The 15,838-nt window shown below is 29.1% G+C and overlaps 2 protein-coding genes across 2 annotated transcripts; both read left to right on the forward strand.

Moving 5' to 3' along the window:
* Positions 1-847: 847 nt before the first annotated feature.
* LOC103576851 (paramyosin, long form) lies at positions 848-15,427 on the forward strand. Its single transcript, XM_008557261.2, has 12 exons — positions 848-981; positions 1,094-1,340; positions 1,983-2,039; positions 2,840-2,926; positions 2,995-3,161; positions 5,126-5,997; positions 8,957-9,084; positions 9,157-9,269; positions 12,292-12,487; positions 12,550-12,678; positions 13,691-14,062; positions 14,141-15,427. Exons 2-12 carry the CDS (start codon positions 1,221-1,223, stop codon positions 14,534-14,536), a joined length of 2,637 nt encoding a protein of 878 aa, XP_008555483.1. The 5' UTR covers positions 848-981; positions 1,094-1,220; the 3' UTR covers positions 14,537-15,427.
* LOC128668523 (paramyosin, short form-like) lies at positions 10,103-12,177 on the forward strand. Its single transcript, XM_053741676.1, has 2 exons — positions 10,103-10,375; positions 11,686-12,177. The coding sequence occupies exons 1-2, from the start codon at positions 10,103-10,105 to the stop codon at positions 12,175-12,177; spliced, it is 765 nt and encodes a 254-aa protein (XP_053597651.1).
* Positions 15,428-15,838: the final 411 nt, after the last annotated feature.

The raw sequence follows: 15,838 nt of genomic DNA on the forward strand, positions 1-15,838 counted from the left end.
GAATAGTTAAAGAAGTAGATGCAGAAGAAGAAGAAGAAGAAGATAATCTCAAATTACGCTTGTAAGCTTTAGCTAGGCCGACGTGATCTTAGCCCACCATTGCCCGGCAACCTTTTATAGACACTCAGTAGTAGTGGGGTAAGATACCATTCTCAACAGATCTGGGAAAAACTTGATTATGTATTTTTCTAATTTTTTTTTTATTTATTAATTTTAATAATTTTATTTACAAATAAATTATGAAAGTTTATTTAAATTAATAAATTTATAACAATAATTTTAAATTTAAATGTAATAATGAATTTTAAAAAAGGAAATTTAAGGTACGAGTGCGATGATGAATGCAAAAAAAAGAAAGATGATAGAAACACTTAAAGCTCAGTAGGAAGGAGAAGAAGAAGCAGAAACAGAAGAAGAAGAAGAAGAAGAAGACATGAGAGAAAGTAATTTAGAATTTCCACCCCCGACAGTCTTTTGGCAGAGTCGTCGTACGATGAGTTGTCGCGGTGTTTTTGGAAATGTGATCAACGGTAAAACGCATCAGCGAGAATATGCACAAGTTACTAATGATGTAAATTCGCCCTTGCATCTCCGCAACCGTCTGGCCAATGTGTTACAGACTAGTAAAAAGTTTAAAAAGTAAAATAAAATAAATAACAAGACGTACTTCCGAGATGTGTTGCGAGGGTACTTAAGCTGTTAAAGCTTGAGCTTGCGAAATAATAATAATAATGATAAATATGATGATGATGATGATTATCATCATCATCATCATCATCACCACCATCAACGATCTAACGCGCATGCGCGCTAGATCATTATGACGGGGTGATGAAGTAGCCGCGCGCCATACGAACGACGGCGGTAGGCGCACTACGAGTAGGGCGCTGGTCGACTCCGAAACCCAGTGGAAGATACGACTTGTTGGCAGTTACCACGAAGAAATATTCACACGACTGTTAAACCATCCACCCTCTAACGGTGCCTAAATTTTTATTTATTTTTTAAATTATCAATAATTATTAAATTTCATATTTCATTTTATTTCTTATTGATTCACGATTAATTACTTTTTTTTATGTTCATTTATCAGCATCGAGAGCCATCGACAGGGGCCGTAAATACCTCTGAGCAAAGAATAAAGAGCTTATTTATAAATATATAAACGAAAAAAAAAATATATATATAAATATATATAAATTTATAAAAATAAGCTGAAAATGTCGTCTTCAGCTGTAGCGAAAACTTCAAAATACACCTATCGTAGCAGTGGAGGTGCTGGTCATGCTGATGTTAGCATTGAGTACAGCGCTGACCTTAGCGCCCTTACAAGACTTGAGGTTTGTTTCTATTTATTTATTTATTTATTATTTATTATCGCCCATTTTCTTTTAGTTGTAAGTAAAAAAGAATAGAGAAAAGTATTAGAGACAAAACTGTGTAGTGTTTTTGGAGGTGTTTGAAGTGATAGATTGTGACTCTGTTAAAATAATAAAAGGCAATCAAATAAAAATGTAAAAAAAAGTGATACGGGAGTTCAGTGACCATGGATGTTAGTGCCAACCATTTGAGAAGCCAAAGTGAACGACTGAAAATGTCTACCGGATAGAGTCTTGGGTACCAAAATAGACAAATATCCGCAAATATATAAATATCTATGTGACGTAGTAAATAAATCATTTTATTTATTTAATTTTTATAAGAAAATGTTTGAGTAAAAAAAAAAAATATGAATTTGAATTTACAAATTGGTGTTGAGTCCTAAATTTTCTAGCGTTCCGCGTAACAAAGTGTCTTCCAACGGAGATATTTTTGTCTGCGATTACGTAAAAGCCCAGATCGTAAGATCTAACTTTGTCTGAGCTATATCTACTTTTATATTTTTAAAATATCTATCCTTATATTTTTATATGAATATTTATATGACTAATTATCATAATAATTTATAATAAATAAATAAATATATAAATTTTTATTTTCAGGACAAAATTCGTCTTCTTCATGAAGATCTTGAGTCCGAGAGAGAATTACGTCAAAGGGTAAGTTTTAGATAAATTATTTTTTATGTAAAAAGATAAAAAAGTTATTTAAAAAATTGGGGGAATTTAAAAGAGAGACATATAATTTATATAAATAAAAAATAATAATAAAAAGATAGAGGGGGTAATATGACTAGGTCGAAAAGTCCAGCTAACGTCGTCTCTATTTTTGGGGCATCTGAGATGAGGCCTTTCGGCAGCTCTTTACACTAGTGCATTCCTGTCTCACGTATTTTATACCCGTACAATTGGTATGCGTTTTAAATTTATGGCCTCGAAAGATCGGCCTTGGAATCAATAAATAACGAAAAAGAAAAAAAACAATAGGAATAGAAATGAAAATAAAAATAATAAAAGAGACGGGAGCAGAGAAGAAAGAGAAATATTTAAGATAACTTCCAAAGTCACGGATGTAATTGTTTGAAATAAATTACCGGGCAGATGGTTATGATGACAGTGACGAGGATGTTAAATCATCAATGAAAACTAGAGTTAACTAGACTAGAGCTAGAGCTAGAGTAATCTTAAGCTTCATGGAAAATAACTTACGACACAATGGAGGATTATTGTAAATAATTACAGACTCTGACAAATGGCTCATTTGTAATGTGAATAAAGCGAGCTGGTTATAGACACGCTGGTCTTTATTTAGAATACGCTATTTGTGGGGTAAATAGAGTTACGTTTTCTCATGTTGGATTACCAGCTAATCTCATACTTTTAGGAAATTCTATATCGCGCGTAATATTTTTTTAAAAATAAACAAAATTTTTATTTTGAATTATTTTTTTTGTTTTTAGATTGAGCGCGAGCGTGCCGACCTCAGTGTCCAAGTTATCCAGCTGTCTGAACGTCTTGAGGAAGCTGAGGGTGGCGCTGAGTCTCAAGTAATTTAATTTATTTTAATTTGATAAATGTATAGATTATTTGGTTTTAATAAAATTAAATTTTTTAGTTTGAGATAAATAAGAAGAGAGACACTGAGCTTTTGAAGTTGCGTAAATTACTGGAAGATGTTCACCTGGAGAGTGAAGAGACAGCTCACCACCTGCGCAAAAAGCACCAGGAAGTCGTGGTCGACTTCCAGGACCAGATCGACCAGCTGTCAAAAGCTCGCGCCAGGTCAGAAGAAAAAAAAACTTTAATATTTTAATTTTTAAAAATGATATTTTACGGAACTGGCTGCTATCCAAACACTTAATCTGTTAGGGAGAGAAAATTGAGCCGAGATATAAAGAGAGGAATGATGTGCACCTGAAATACATAAATGGGCTGTTCTGCCAAAAATTTTCTAAACATAGACTTGATGCTATTAAATTTAAATTTTTTTAAAAAAATTAAGTTTAAGATTTCACATAAAATTTTTTTATTAAATAAATTTTTTCTGTCTTTCAAAATATTTGGATAAATTTACTGAACTTAATGAGCAAAGATAATTATTTATTTAAATATTTTAATAGAAAATGAATGAAATAATTAAAGAAATATCTGAATTTAATTATCTAAATAATTTATCTAGAAATATCAACGAACAGAATCTCGGTCCCTTAACTTTAGCGTACTCAGTTACTCGGCTTATAACTATTTTTAACTACTTGAGTCCGCGAAGCGATTCTCAACCCCACTGCGCGCCATATTAGTCCACGTTACCGGCCTGAATATCCCCACTCAGATAAATACCAACCGGACGACACCTTACACTCTTCCATGATTGCGTGGGTGGACGTGTGAAAGATGCCATGTTTTTATCACTTTTTTTCAACATATTTTTTTTTAAACACACAATGAGAGATTCAAAAACGTCTCAGTTAATGACCTTTGTATAATTACCCAGTGTCAACATGATGGATCTTTTTTACCAACGTAATTAAATATACTTTAAATATATTCTGACTAATTCCAGACACTTGAATAAACTATTGAGGACTCAAACTTGTTATTTTAATTTTTTTTTATGAGCAATAAAATAGTTACTGAGCAAGTGCTTAAAAATATTAATAGTAGACATAAAACTCGCAATTTCAAGCTTGAAAATATTATTTTTTTAATTACAGACTAAAATGATTAGAATTTATTGAAAAGTTATTGTTTTTTTTCGAATTTTTTTAGATGAATATTTATCTAAATTTTTTTTAAATTCAAATTTTTTCAAACTTTACGATAAATAAATCGCATATTTTACCAATTAAACATAAGAAATATTTTTCCTGATAAATTTAAAAACAAAAAATCCGGAGTTAATCGATTATCGATTACGTTTTTTTTAAATAAAATTTTGCACGTATCAGAATTTTCATTAAAAAATATTATTATTTTGAGAAAAATTTTTATCTGAACCCATCGAACAAAATACGGCAAAAATTCACGATTTAAATATTCAGAAAAAAATAACTGTTAATTAAAATTTCAAAAAATATGACAAATTTTATTTGTCATTAGAAAAAAATGAAAAAAAATTGTAAGTAATAAATACAATTTCAAAGAATAAAGAAAAAAATTTTTAATTTGAAAATTCTGGATATTCATTTTGCCTTCTATAGGACTTCACTTTATTTTTTCTCAGTTTAACTTTATCCGAAATTTAAATATTTACAATAACTAAGAGTAATTCGTAAAAAAAAGTTCTTTCATTGCAAAAAATTTGCGGAGTAAACGCGGATTAAACCCGGAGCGGATGACTGTTTATTTATATAATCCCTTTAAAGTAAAATTCGCTTCGAATAGGAGTTTATTTAACTACTAAAACTCTGACGGAATAAATTCAAATTAAAATGAAATCCGTAACCACTCCCGATTTTTTACAGTGTGGAATACTTGTCAAAAGTTTTCACCAATGAAAACTACTTTCCTTTTTCAGTAATTTTATTTTAATAAAAAAAAAATTTAATCACTAGTTCATCTTTAGTTATCTCGGAATAATTTTTCCTCCTGACCAGCAGCTTTTAATTATTTTTTATTTAAATTTCAAAATTACAAAATTAAAATTTTTTAAAAATTTCATCTGATTCGATTTGAATTTTATTTCGAAGTAAAAATAAAATAACAAATTGATAAATGAATTAAAAATAAAAATTTTAAATTAATAGGGCGGACAAAGAAAAAGCGAAATTCCAACAAGAAGTATACGAACTCTTAGCCCAACTGGATAGTGTAACAAAAGAGAAGGTGCTCTCAATGAAGACCATTGAGAAATTAGAGATCCACGTGTCGGAGTTGAATGTTAAGATCGAGGAGCTGAACCGCACGATTGTGGACATAACGAGCCACAAGACTCGTATGTCTCAAGAAAATATCGAATTGGTCAAAGAAGTCCAGGACCTTAAAGTGAACATGGAGAGCATCGTTTACACCAAGAGTCAGTTGGCCAGTCAACTCGAGGACGCTCGTCGTCGTCTTGAGGACGAGGACCGCAGACGCGCGATGGTCGAGGCTTCATTGCACCAGGTCGAGACCGAGCTCGAGTCCGTCCGTGTTCAGCTCGAAGAGGAGTCCGAGGCACGTTTGGATCTGGAACGTCAGCTGGTGAAAGCCAGCGGCGAAGTACAAATCTGGCGGTCCAAGTACGAAACTGAAGCCAACGCTCGTGTTGAAGAGGTAGAAGAACTTCGTCGTAAATTCACTTCTCGTATTCAAGAACAGGAGGAGCAGATCGAAAATCTTTTGGTTAGAATAAACAATTTGGAGAAGCAGAAATCACGTCTGCAGTCCGAGGTCGAGGTTCTCATAATTGATCTTGAGAAGGCCAATGGAACTGCTCGGGAGATGCAAAAACGCGTTGAACATTTGGAGAAGGTTAACATTGAATTGAAATCACGATTGGAGGAGACCGTTGCTCTGTATGAGCAGAGTCAGCGTGATCTTCGAAACAAACAACAGGAGCTTATGAGATGCAATGCTGAGTTGGAGAAAACACGTGACCTTAAGGAACAACTTGCACGTGAAAACAAGAAACTTGGAGGTAATTATTCCTAGAGAAACCACAATTTTTTTTTTTCATCAACTGACAGAAAAAAATATAAAATAAATTTTGTTTTCAATCTGATGACAAAAAGTCATGAAATTTTTATAGTAATTATCAAATTGACAAAAAAACAGCAAAGTAGTTTTAAATTTCCCGCGAAAATTAAAAATTTTTATCCTAGTACTTTATAATTTTTTAAAATTTTCATATATTAAATTAAATTACCTGTCATTAGAAGAAAGATTTTTGACTCAAGTCTTAATAGAAAATCAATTTTAAAATCCGCGTAATGAATATTGAAGATAAATTTTTTATAATCCTAAAATTAGCGGACATCTACTAATTTTTGGATTTTTTTAAAAATGATAAATTTAAAAAAAAAATCACAAAATTAAGCCTGTAGTTTTTTTTAATTTTCTACATGTGCATATTTTTAGTTTTTTTAAAATTAAATTATTGAAAATAAAAGTCAGAAAATTTTAATTATTTGCTAACTTCAGCATCATAATTTTTTATGAGCGTGAATATAGCAGACATCAGACAAATTTAAAATTATAAATACATAGAGTAAATAATTTAAAAAATAATATTTATAAAAAACGCACTTATTAATTTCAAAATTTTTTAAATTTAATTTTATTAATTATTTACTCTATTTATTAATAATTTTAAATTTGTCTGATGTCTGCTATATTCACACTCACTATTTTTTTTTATGATACTGAAGTAGCTGACGTCCAACAGTTTTTTAATTTTTTTAAAAACGATAAATTTAAAAAGAAAAAAAATATTTTTAAAAATTGCACCTATAGTTTTTTTAAATTTTCTACCTGCATTTTTTTTATTTTTTTTTTTTTATTAAATTAAATTGTTGAAAAAAAAAATTTTAAGATGTTTGCTAACTTCAGCATCATAATTTTTTTGTCATCGTTGAAAATAAGAATTTAAAAGAATTTACAAAAAATTATTTTCCTGCATTATATTCTTTAAAAACTCTTTTTTTCCTTTCAAATAATTAAAAACTTTAATGGCAGTAAAAATTTATCGTAACATTTATTTAAATAAATGATACAAATTAAAAATAATAAATTTAACAAATTTATAGACTTACCTTAGAGTATTTGCAGTAAATTAGAGTTTCCAAATATTCCAGTCTCCAAGGATTGTTTCCCAATACTCAGAGCTTCAATAATCCAAAGCTAACCTTAAATTACGTCAACTCAATTTCGTGTGACCTCTTCCCCTATAATTTCTTCTTTTTAAAACTTTTACAAACTTCACGAACAATAATTACCTTTTCCTATAATATGCGTAGGTTATTTATAATGAACAACTTTGAAAACTCCTCTAAGTATTTAAATATTTTAAATTCAATTACACAACAAAAGCTTTCAACAAAAAGATTCCGATAGATGGCGCGAGAGTAAGAATTTTAAATTACCAGAGTTAAACTTTTTTATTACCGGTATTATGAGAAGAGAAGGAAATGAGAAAAGGAAAATAATACTAATTGTTAAATATGTAATTGACAGTTTTCCTTTTTCTCATTTTCCTTTTCCCTTCTCCCTTCTCCCTGATCATTTATTCTCTTATTATCCTTTACTCAGTAATTCAAATCAAAGCAATAAATTTTCTTAAATAGATCAAGCTCAGTATCGCAATAAACAAACCCCGATAATGGAGATTGTTACATTGCGGAATGTCTATTAAACCTGAAGAGAGAAATTCCCTTTAGTATTCCTACGATTCCAATACCTTCGATCTCTATTCAAAAGCATTAACTTTCCCAACTATTTAAGCTCATCAAAATTGATTATAAAAACTGGACAAATAAAAATAAAAATAGGAAAGAAGGGGGGGGGGTACCCCCAAAATTTTATAAAGTATTTTTTTTTAAATATTCCAAAATCGCTTTTGTAAATATAATTGAAAATTATTTTGAATTTTTTTTCACCGTTTTCAAAAAATTCTGTTTGTAAAAAAATAGTACAAAATTAAACTTAATTAACTTTTAATAATTTTTTAGTCTATTACTTTAAGTTGTACATATTTGCTTTTTTAAAAATATCTTCTTTGGAATTAAAACTAATTAAATCTTTTACTTTGAAGTTAATAATAAATAGTCATTAACAAATAAAAAAATTAACAATTTAAAGTATGTAATTAAACTTTTTCAAAAATCTTGTGTCAGTCGAAAAATGTTAATGACTTGTTTTATGATAAAAACTATAAAATTTTTTTTTTTTTAAATATTTTAGAGACTTTTGTAAATATATTTGAGCTTTACCGTTTTTGAAAAATTTTGTTTTTATAAAAAAATAGTATACAATCAATTTGATTTTTTTTCTTATCAATTTACAATAAAAGAACTCTCAGTGTCAAATTACTTCAGATGTATTTCAATAATCAATTTCAAAATATTTACAATTTTGAAATTTTGAAATTTAATTAACTTTTTATAATTTTTTAATCTATTATTTTAAAGAATGTATAATTGCTTTTTTAAAAATATCTTCTTCGGAATTAAAATTAACTTAAATCTTTAACTTTGAAGTTAATTATAAATAGTAATTTAAACTTTTTCAAAAGTTTAAAGTGTCAGACTGACACTGTCAGTCGAAAAATATTAATGACTTTTGTTTTATGATAAAAACTATTAAAATTTTTTTTTCTTTTGCATCCAATTATGTGAAAATTTTTTTTTACGTAAATTACTTACAAGAAAATTTAATTTATTTAATATCCAGAAATTTTTTTTTTTCACTTTTTTAGAGAGTACCCATTCTCCCCGCAAAAGTGAAAATTTTTTTTAACGACAGCCGAAATTTTTTTCTATTTACTTTAAATATCAATGAAAAAAAGATTTAACATTCAAAGAACTTAGTACATTCTTAAGTACCCCATTTTGCCTCCTTTCCTCCCCTAATAAAATTAAAAATAAATTAATTTATTTTAGATGATTTAACTGACGCTAAGAACCAGCTAGCTGACATGAACCGACGTCTCCATGAATTGGAACTTGAGCTTCGTCGTCTGGAGAATGAACGTGAAGAATTAGCAGCCGCTTACAAAGAAGCCGAAGCTGTAATGAATCATTGCATTAATTATATTACATTATAAATAAATAATTACTAATATTTTATTAATCGATTTCAGGGTCGCAAGGTCGAAGAACAACGATCCCAGCGTTTGTCAGCTGAACTCAGTCAACTTCGTCATGAAACTGAGCGTCGTCTTTCTGAAAAGGATGAAGAAATAGAATCAATCCGGTAAGTTATTTTTTAATCAATTTAATTATAATTTTAATAATAATTATTCATCATGGATAGACTTTTCATTTAAATTTTTTATAAGCAATTACGCAATAAATTTATTTTTAATTTATAACCATGGCCTACCTCACTAGATCAATCGTCGATTTCTTAATACCAATTTATTCAAGGACAATGGCAATTTAATTGATGATTTAAAACCATCTTTACTTTTTATTTTTCTTTTTTTTTAAATTTAAATTTCCATATTAATGGAATCAAGTGAAAGTCTACAAATTAAATCAGAGATGAAGAAAACTGAACTCGTTCAAGAAACTTTAGCACGTGATCTGATAAATCCACGTGACTTATCAATAAGTCAAATCAGTCACTAAACATGACAAAGTTAAAACTAAATGTTGATTGCTGGGGGAAATCTTCGACAGTTTGCCTCGCCAATCATCGACACCTCGGTATTATATTATCTAGTACAGCTCTCTAATAATATACAATACCCGCAAGCTCGATCTACTTATTAGCGGTGCTGATTGGTCGTTCTCATTACGAACAGAGTAATCACACATTAACACATTCTGGATGGAGTAACCTGAAAAAAAACTACAAAAGATACTCAACGCACTAGTCCATCAACAATCAAAACCAATCGACTTATCAATCAGATCCTCGCGTTCATTCCTCGACCAAGTGCCTTTAGGATTTATTAATCAATTAGTAATCAGTTATCAGTAATAAATTTAATAGCTGCGCATTTCAATATTTTTACTTTACTATAATAATAATTATAATAAGATAAAATTTTATTTAAAATGGGTGATGTACCATTTTCTCAAATGCCATTGAATTCCAAATGGAAGCGAAATCAGCCATCGACAGTTTACGAAAACAATTACAATTGTGGGATTAATTATTATCAGCCGATGATCGATTACATTGATCAGAAAAATCGTAAGATTGTTAAAGATCCCCAGTATCCAGAAATGCCATGGGCTGATGAACGGTTTTTGTGGGAACGAAAACGCGTATTACCTTACACAGCCGACGAATTAATCCAACACGCCATTGAGGCGGAAGAACATGCCAAAGATCATCTGTCTCATTTTAAGGTATTTAATTAGTTAATATTTTAATGTATGACTAATTAATTGGTGAATAATTATTCGGGAATGCGCTATGATATTGCCAAGTGCAGTGACGTTACGGAATTTTGTTTTCATTCTATTATTTTTTTTTATTATAAATCTTATGTAATCTTTTGAAAGAATATATTTTGGCAGTCAATTAATCGAAAAATTTTTACAAAAAACAGAAAACAAAATTTTTTATTAAATTTTTTTTACATCATTAAATTTTTGACTTTTTTTTTTTTTTTTACAGAATTAAAATTTTTTTTGTAGAAATTAGGAGTAAATTTTTTCAAAAACTTGATATTAGATAAAAAAAAAATTTTTTTTCAAAAAAGGTTTTAAATTTTGTTTTTTTATAAATCAAAAATTCAACTTTTAATTTTGCTCTCACTTAAAATTTACAAGCCAATTAAAGAAATAAGACAGGGATAAAAAAAATGATTTCTCAATTTGAAAAAAAAAATTTTAATCTGAAAATTAAATTTAAAACACACTCATAACATCAGTATATTTTTGACTTTTATCAACTATCAGGACATAATTATTCATGATACTGAAATTGGCCGTCAAATAATTTTTGAATTCTTAATAAACTGATAAATTCCAAAAAATAAAAAAATTACACCTTTAGTTTTTTAAATTTTTTACATGTACATATTTTTCTTTGTTTTTTAAAAATTCAAATTGTTAAAGAAAAAAATAAAAAAATTCTTAATTGTCTGCTAACTTCAGGATCATAATTATTCTAAATTTTGCTTTCACTTAAAATTTATAAGTGAATTAAAAAATCAGACAAGTATTTAAAAAAAAAAAAGTTTTTAATTTTAAAATTAAATTTAAAATTTACACGCATAATGTCAATTAGTTTTTGACTTACGAATTTTTGTCAACTATCATGCATAATTATTTTGAAAGTTGTCATGTATAAGTTATTAATAGTTAATAATTAATAACAATAATAATAGATCGGTAATAAATTTAAAAGAGTGGGAGAAGTAATTGTAAAGAAAATAAAGACGAGAAAGACGGGGAAAAATTGATGACGATTGGTGCGGGCAACTTGGCGACGGCTGACCTTTTAAATATCTAATTTTGTAGTCCGGGGAACAGGCCAGCTTCCTCAAGTACTTTCATACCAGTAGCGTTTGTTAAAGCTTGTGCGCGGAAATACATTCAAATTAAATTTTAAACTTTCCTCAACTATTTTTTTTACCCCATAAAAATTAATAAAACTATTATAATTAATAATAATAACAACAATTAAGTATTGAATACTGTTTAATTTAAAGATAGCAAAGCGCTCGGACTTTAGTTTGAAAAAAGCTGTGGAAGCAACCCACGTAACAAAAGAAATACTTCCGACGAATATTGAAGAGACAACAAAATCTAAAAGAAACGAACGCCCGATACCGCTGGACGTGACAATGGCCGACTTGATGGTGCAAACAGTAAGAAACAATGAAAAAATGAAACACGTTAAACAGGCATTAGAGCACAGCGTACGTTTACGTGGTAAATCCGCGAGAGCTATTGAATTCGAATTGAGAGCTGAGTCGGCGAAAAATTTATCCGGCACAACAGAGCTAGCGGATATCAGAAAATACCAACGGGAAGCGATGCAAGCTATGTGGGATGAGCGTGATCACGTTAGAATGATGGAGGATCGTACTAAATTGTTGAAAGACGAAGAAATTAGATTGACTGCGCCTTTGGATGATTTGTCCCAGGAATTAAAGGAACTTGAAATAAAGTCTAGCAATTATTTCATAGACAAGAGGTAGCCCAAACTAAAAAATTATTATTATTATTTTTTATTGTCTAAAGTCTATCCATGGTAATTTATTTAAACATTTTATTTTAGTTAATTATTAATTTTTATTTAACAAATTAATTAGCAAGCAGACCAGCATTGAAATTGAACAACTTAATGCCCGCGTGGTTGAAGCTGAAACTAAATTGAAAACTGAAGTCGTTCGTATAAAGAAGAAGTTACAGATACAGATCACTGAATTGGAACTGTCATTGGACGTTGCTAATAAGAATAATATCGATCTGCAGAAAACTATTAAGAAGCAATCGCTCACTTTGACAGTATGTATTTATTGTTTTGCTATTTGTCTGCAGGGTAAAATAATAAATATTTTTTTTTTAAGGAATTGCAAGCTCATTATGATGAAGTACAACGTCAATTGCAAGTTACACTCGATCAATTGGGAATAAGTCAACGCCGACTTCAATCATTGACTGCCGAAACTGAAGAAATTCGCGGCAACTATGAATCCGTAAGTATTTTAAATATTAAATAATATTTATATATTTAGTGTGCAAAAAAATTTCTAAATTTATTTAAAAAAAAAAATTAATTTAATGATTGAAAGAAAGAAAATTTATTATTTATTTTTGGTGGATATTTTAAATAAAAATAATAAATAATAGATACAGTCAAAGTCCATTCAGTCGGATTCCATTAACTCGGAACCCCCTCAATCTATCAATTTATAGATACACGGAAAAAAATGCAGCTTAAAATTAAATAATAACTACAATCTCAATGAAAAATTTTCTATCTCAAATAAAAAATTACAATCCATAAAAAAAATTACGTTTTGTTGAAATTTAATTTTTTATTTTAATTATTACTACGTAGATTGTAATTTTCACTTATAATAATTACAATACAGCTTCGTTAAATTTTCGCTTGGAAAAAATCAATATTTACTTATTCACATAAAAATAGTTCAATCTTACAAAAAGTAGAAATTGTTATTAGAATTATTAAAAGTTAACACATTAGTCGCAATTTTTGTTTCGTAGCTGATAAATATTACATCTCCAATCTAATTCTACGTAGGTACTGTACATTTTAGAATGTCGGTAAGACAAATTGCTAATCCGGGAGATAAAATTACTATTTGAAATTGTTAAAATTACTATCTGGATAATTTTTATAATCAACAGAAATCATTATTCTAAATAATATGTTGCAATTTTTACTTTGAGTTTTGTACAAGTTTTGATTTTTTTTAACGTTTCGAGATTACTTCTCACATTGTAATTTTTTTTTCAAATTTAGTAAAAATGACTTAATTTTTTTCTCCGTGTATGTATCGTACATGTAATGTAAGAGCGCATGTGTAGTAGTTCGCTCTCTGAAAAAAAAAAAAAAAATTGGCATTCGATAAGTCATAATTTCCCGAAAATTTCCGTTTCTCTGTAGACTACGAGTTAATGTAGTTAGACTGTATGCAAAGTATGACAAATGGATGTAATTAATAAATGATTAATAATTTAAAGGCACTACGCGCAAAGAGGAATGTTGAGCAGCAATATGAAGAGTCGGTAAGCCGTATCAACGAGTTGACAACAATGAACGTAAACTTATCTTCAGCAAGATCAAAACTTGAACAAGAATTGGCAGCTCTTGCTGGTGACTACGAAGAAGTTACCAAGGAATTAAGAATTAGCGACGAGAGATACCAGCGTGTGCAAACAGAGTTGAAACACACTGTCGAAATGTTACATGAAGAACAAGAGCGTATTGTCAAGATCGAATCAATCAAGAAGTCATTGGAAATTGAAGTTAAAAATGTGTCCGTACGTCTTGAGGAAGTTGAAGCCAACGCAATCGTCGGCGGCAAACGTATTATCAGCAAACTTGAATCACGGGTAAGTAACAACATTACTTAATCAGTTTTAAAAAACTAGTTTCGTATGCAAAAACTAATTTAATAAAAAATTTTTCAGATTCGCGACTTGGAACTGGAGCTAGATGAAGAGAAGCGCCGACACGCAGAAACAGTTAAGATCCTCCGTAAAAAGGAGCGCAACATCAAAGAAGTTATGATCCAGGTCGAGGAGGACTCGAAGAACATTGCTCTGCTACAAGAATCTCTGGACAAGGCTCAGCAGAAGGTTTCGATCTACAAGAGACAACTTCAGGAGCAAGAAGGAATGTCCCAACAGAGTGTGACCCGAGTCCGGCGATTCCAGAGGGAACTTGAGGCTGCCGAAGATCGCGCCGATACTGCTGAGAGCAATCTAACCCTGATCCGCGCTAAACACCGCAGCTTCGTCACCACATCGACTGTACCCGGATCACAAGTTTACCTGGTCCAGGAATCGAGGCAGGAGTTAAACTAATTTATTATCAACATCTTTATTTCCAAAAATAAATGCCTCCATTTATCAAACATCTTTTCATTCATTATTAATATTATTATTATTATTATAAATTATTAATATTATTATTATTATCCTTGATGTACTCGATTTAATGTGTACTGAAAACACAAATCGATTTATTTATTTAATAATTTAAAATTAAAACGCTAAATAAAATTAATTTTAAAAAGGAAACGAGTCATCGAGAACAAAAGGATACAAAGTTTAAAAAAATAAATTATATTATTAAGAAGAAATAAAATACTTTGATAAAAAAAATAAAAAGTTAATTAAAATGAGGGTGAACACAAAAGCTTAATTGTAACTGACCAAAATTTTTGGGTCGATCAATATATATTTTATTATTATTATTATAATTGTTAATTATTAACTATTATTACTAATTATTAATTATTATTATTATTATAATATTTTTCTTTTCCATCGTAGAGACGAAAAAAGTAAATAAATGAAACGGATCGTCCCTGGATTTATAAAAAAAAGCTAAATAAATAAATAAAAAAAAGTAAACTATTTTATTTTTATAAAAAATTAAAACAGTAACAGTGAGAAAAAACAAAGAAACAAACGTCAAGGTGAGAACAAATTAATCAGTGTGATTTAACACGTTTTGAAAATTAACGCAAGTGTCCTTAAGAAACTCACCCCGATAAATTTGATAAAAAGTTTTAAATAAAATAAAATAAAATATATATTATTGTATGAATATTAATATTCTATTATATCATTAGGTATTACCTAGTACACACAACACTCGCTGTACTGCACACACGCATATTTACATTTCTTTTTTTTTTTTTAATGTGTGTGTGCGACATTTAATTTAATAATAATAAACTTAAACACGTACATAGAAAATAATTACCCGCATTGTCCTTTCCTTCATATTTTTAGTTTACATTATTTTTTTTCATTCTACCCCGAGTCAAAATATCAAGCTTAAATTGCACATTTTGGAAATTAAATTTACTGTTTTTAACTTTTTCAAAACGTAGATTAGACTATCATGAATCCAAAACGTAACTAAAACTTATTTAGACATACAATAAGGAAATATAAGCATAAAAAAAAAATTTTTTTCATCAATTTTGTACTCCTGGATTATAATAACGTCAAGTCCACAAAATTTTTTAGTACGCCCTTCTGACTATTAAGGCAGATACTGGTGTGATGAAGGCGTAGCAAAAAAATGCAGATTTTGAAAAGAAAATTATTGAGTTTCATGCATTTTAAATGTTTAATACGTTCAAAATGTTCAAT

The sequence above is a fragment of the Microplitis demolitor genome, chromosome 1, assembly GCF_026212275.2.
Source record: "Microplitis demolitor isolate Queensland-Clemson2020A chromosome 1, iyMicDemo2.1a, whole genome shotgun sequence".
In the NCBI taxonomy this organism is placed as follows: Eukaryota; Metazoa; Arthropoda; class Insecta; order Hymenoptera; family Braconidae; genus Microplitis; species Microplitis demolitor.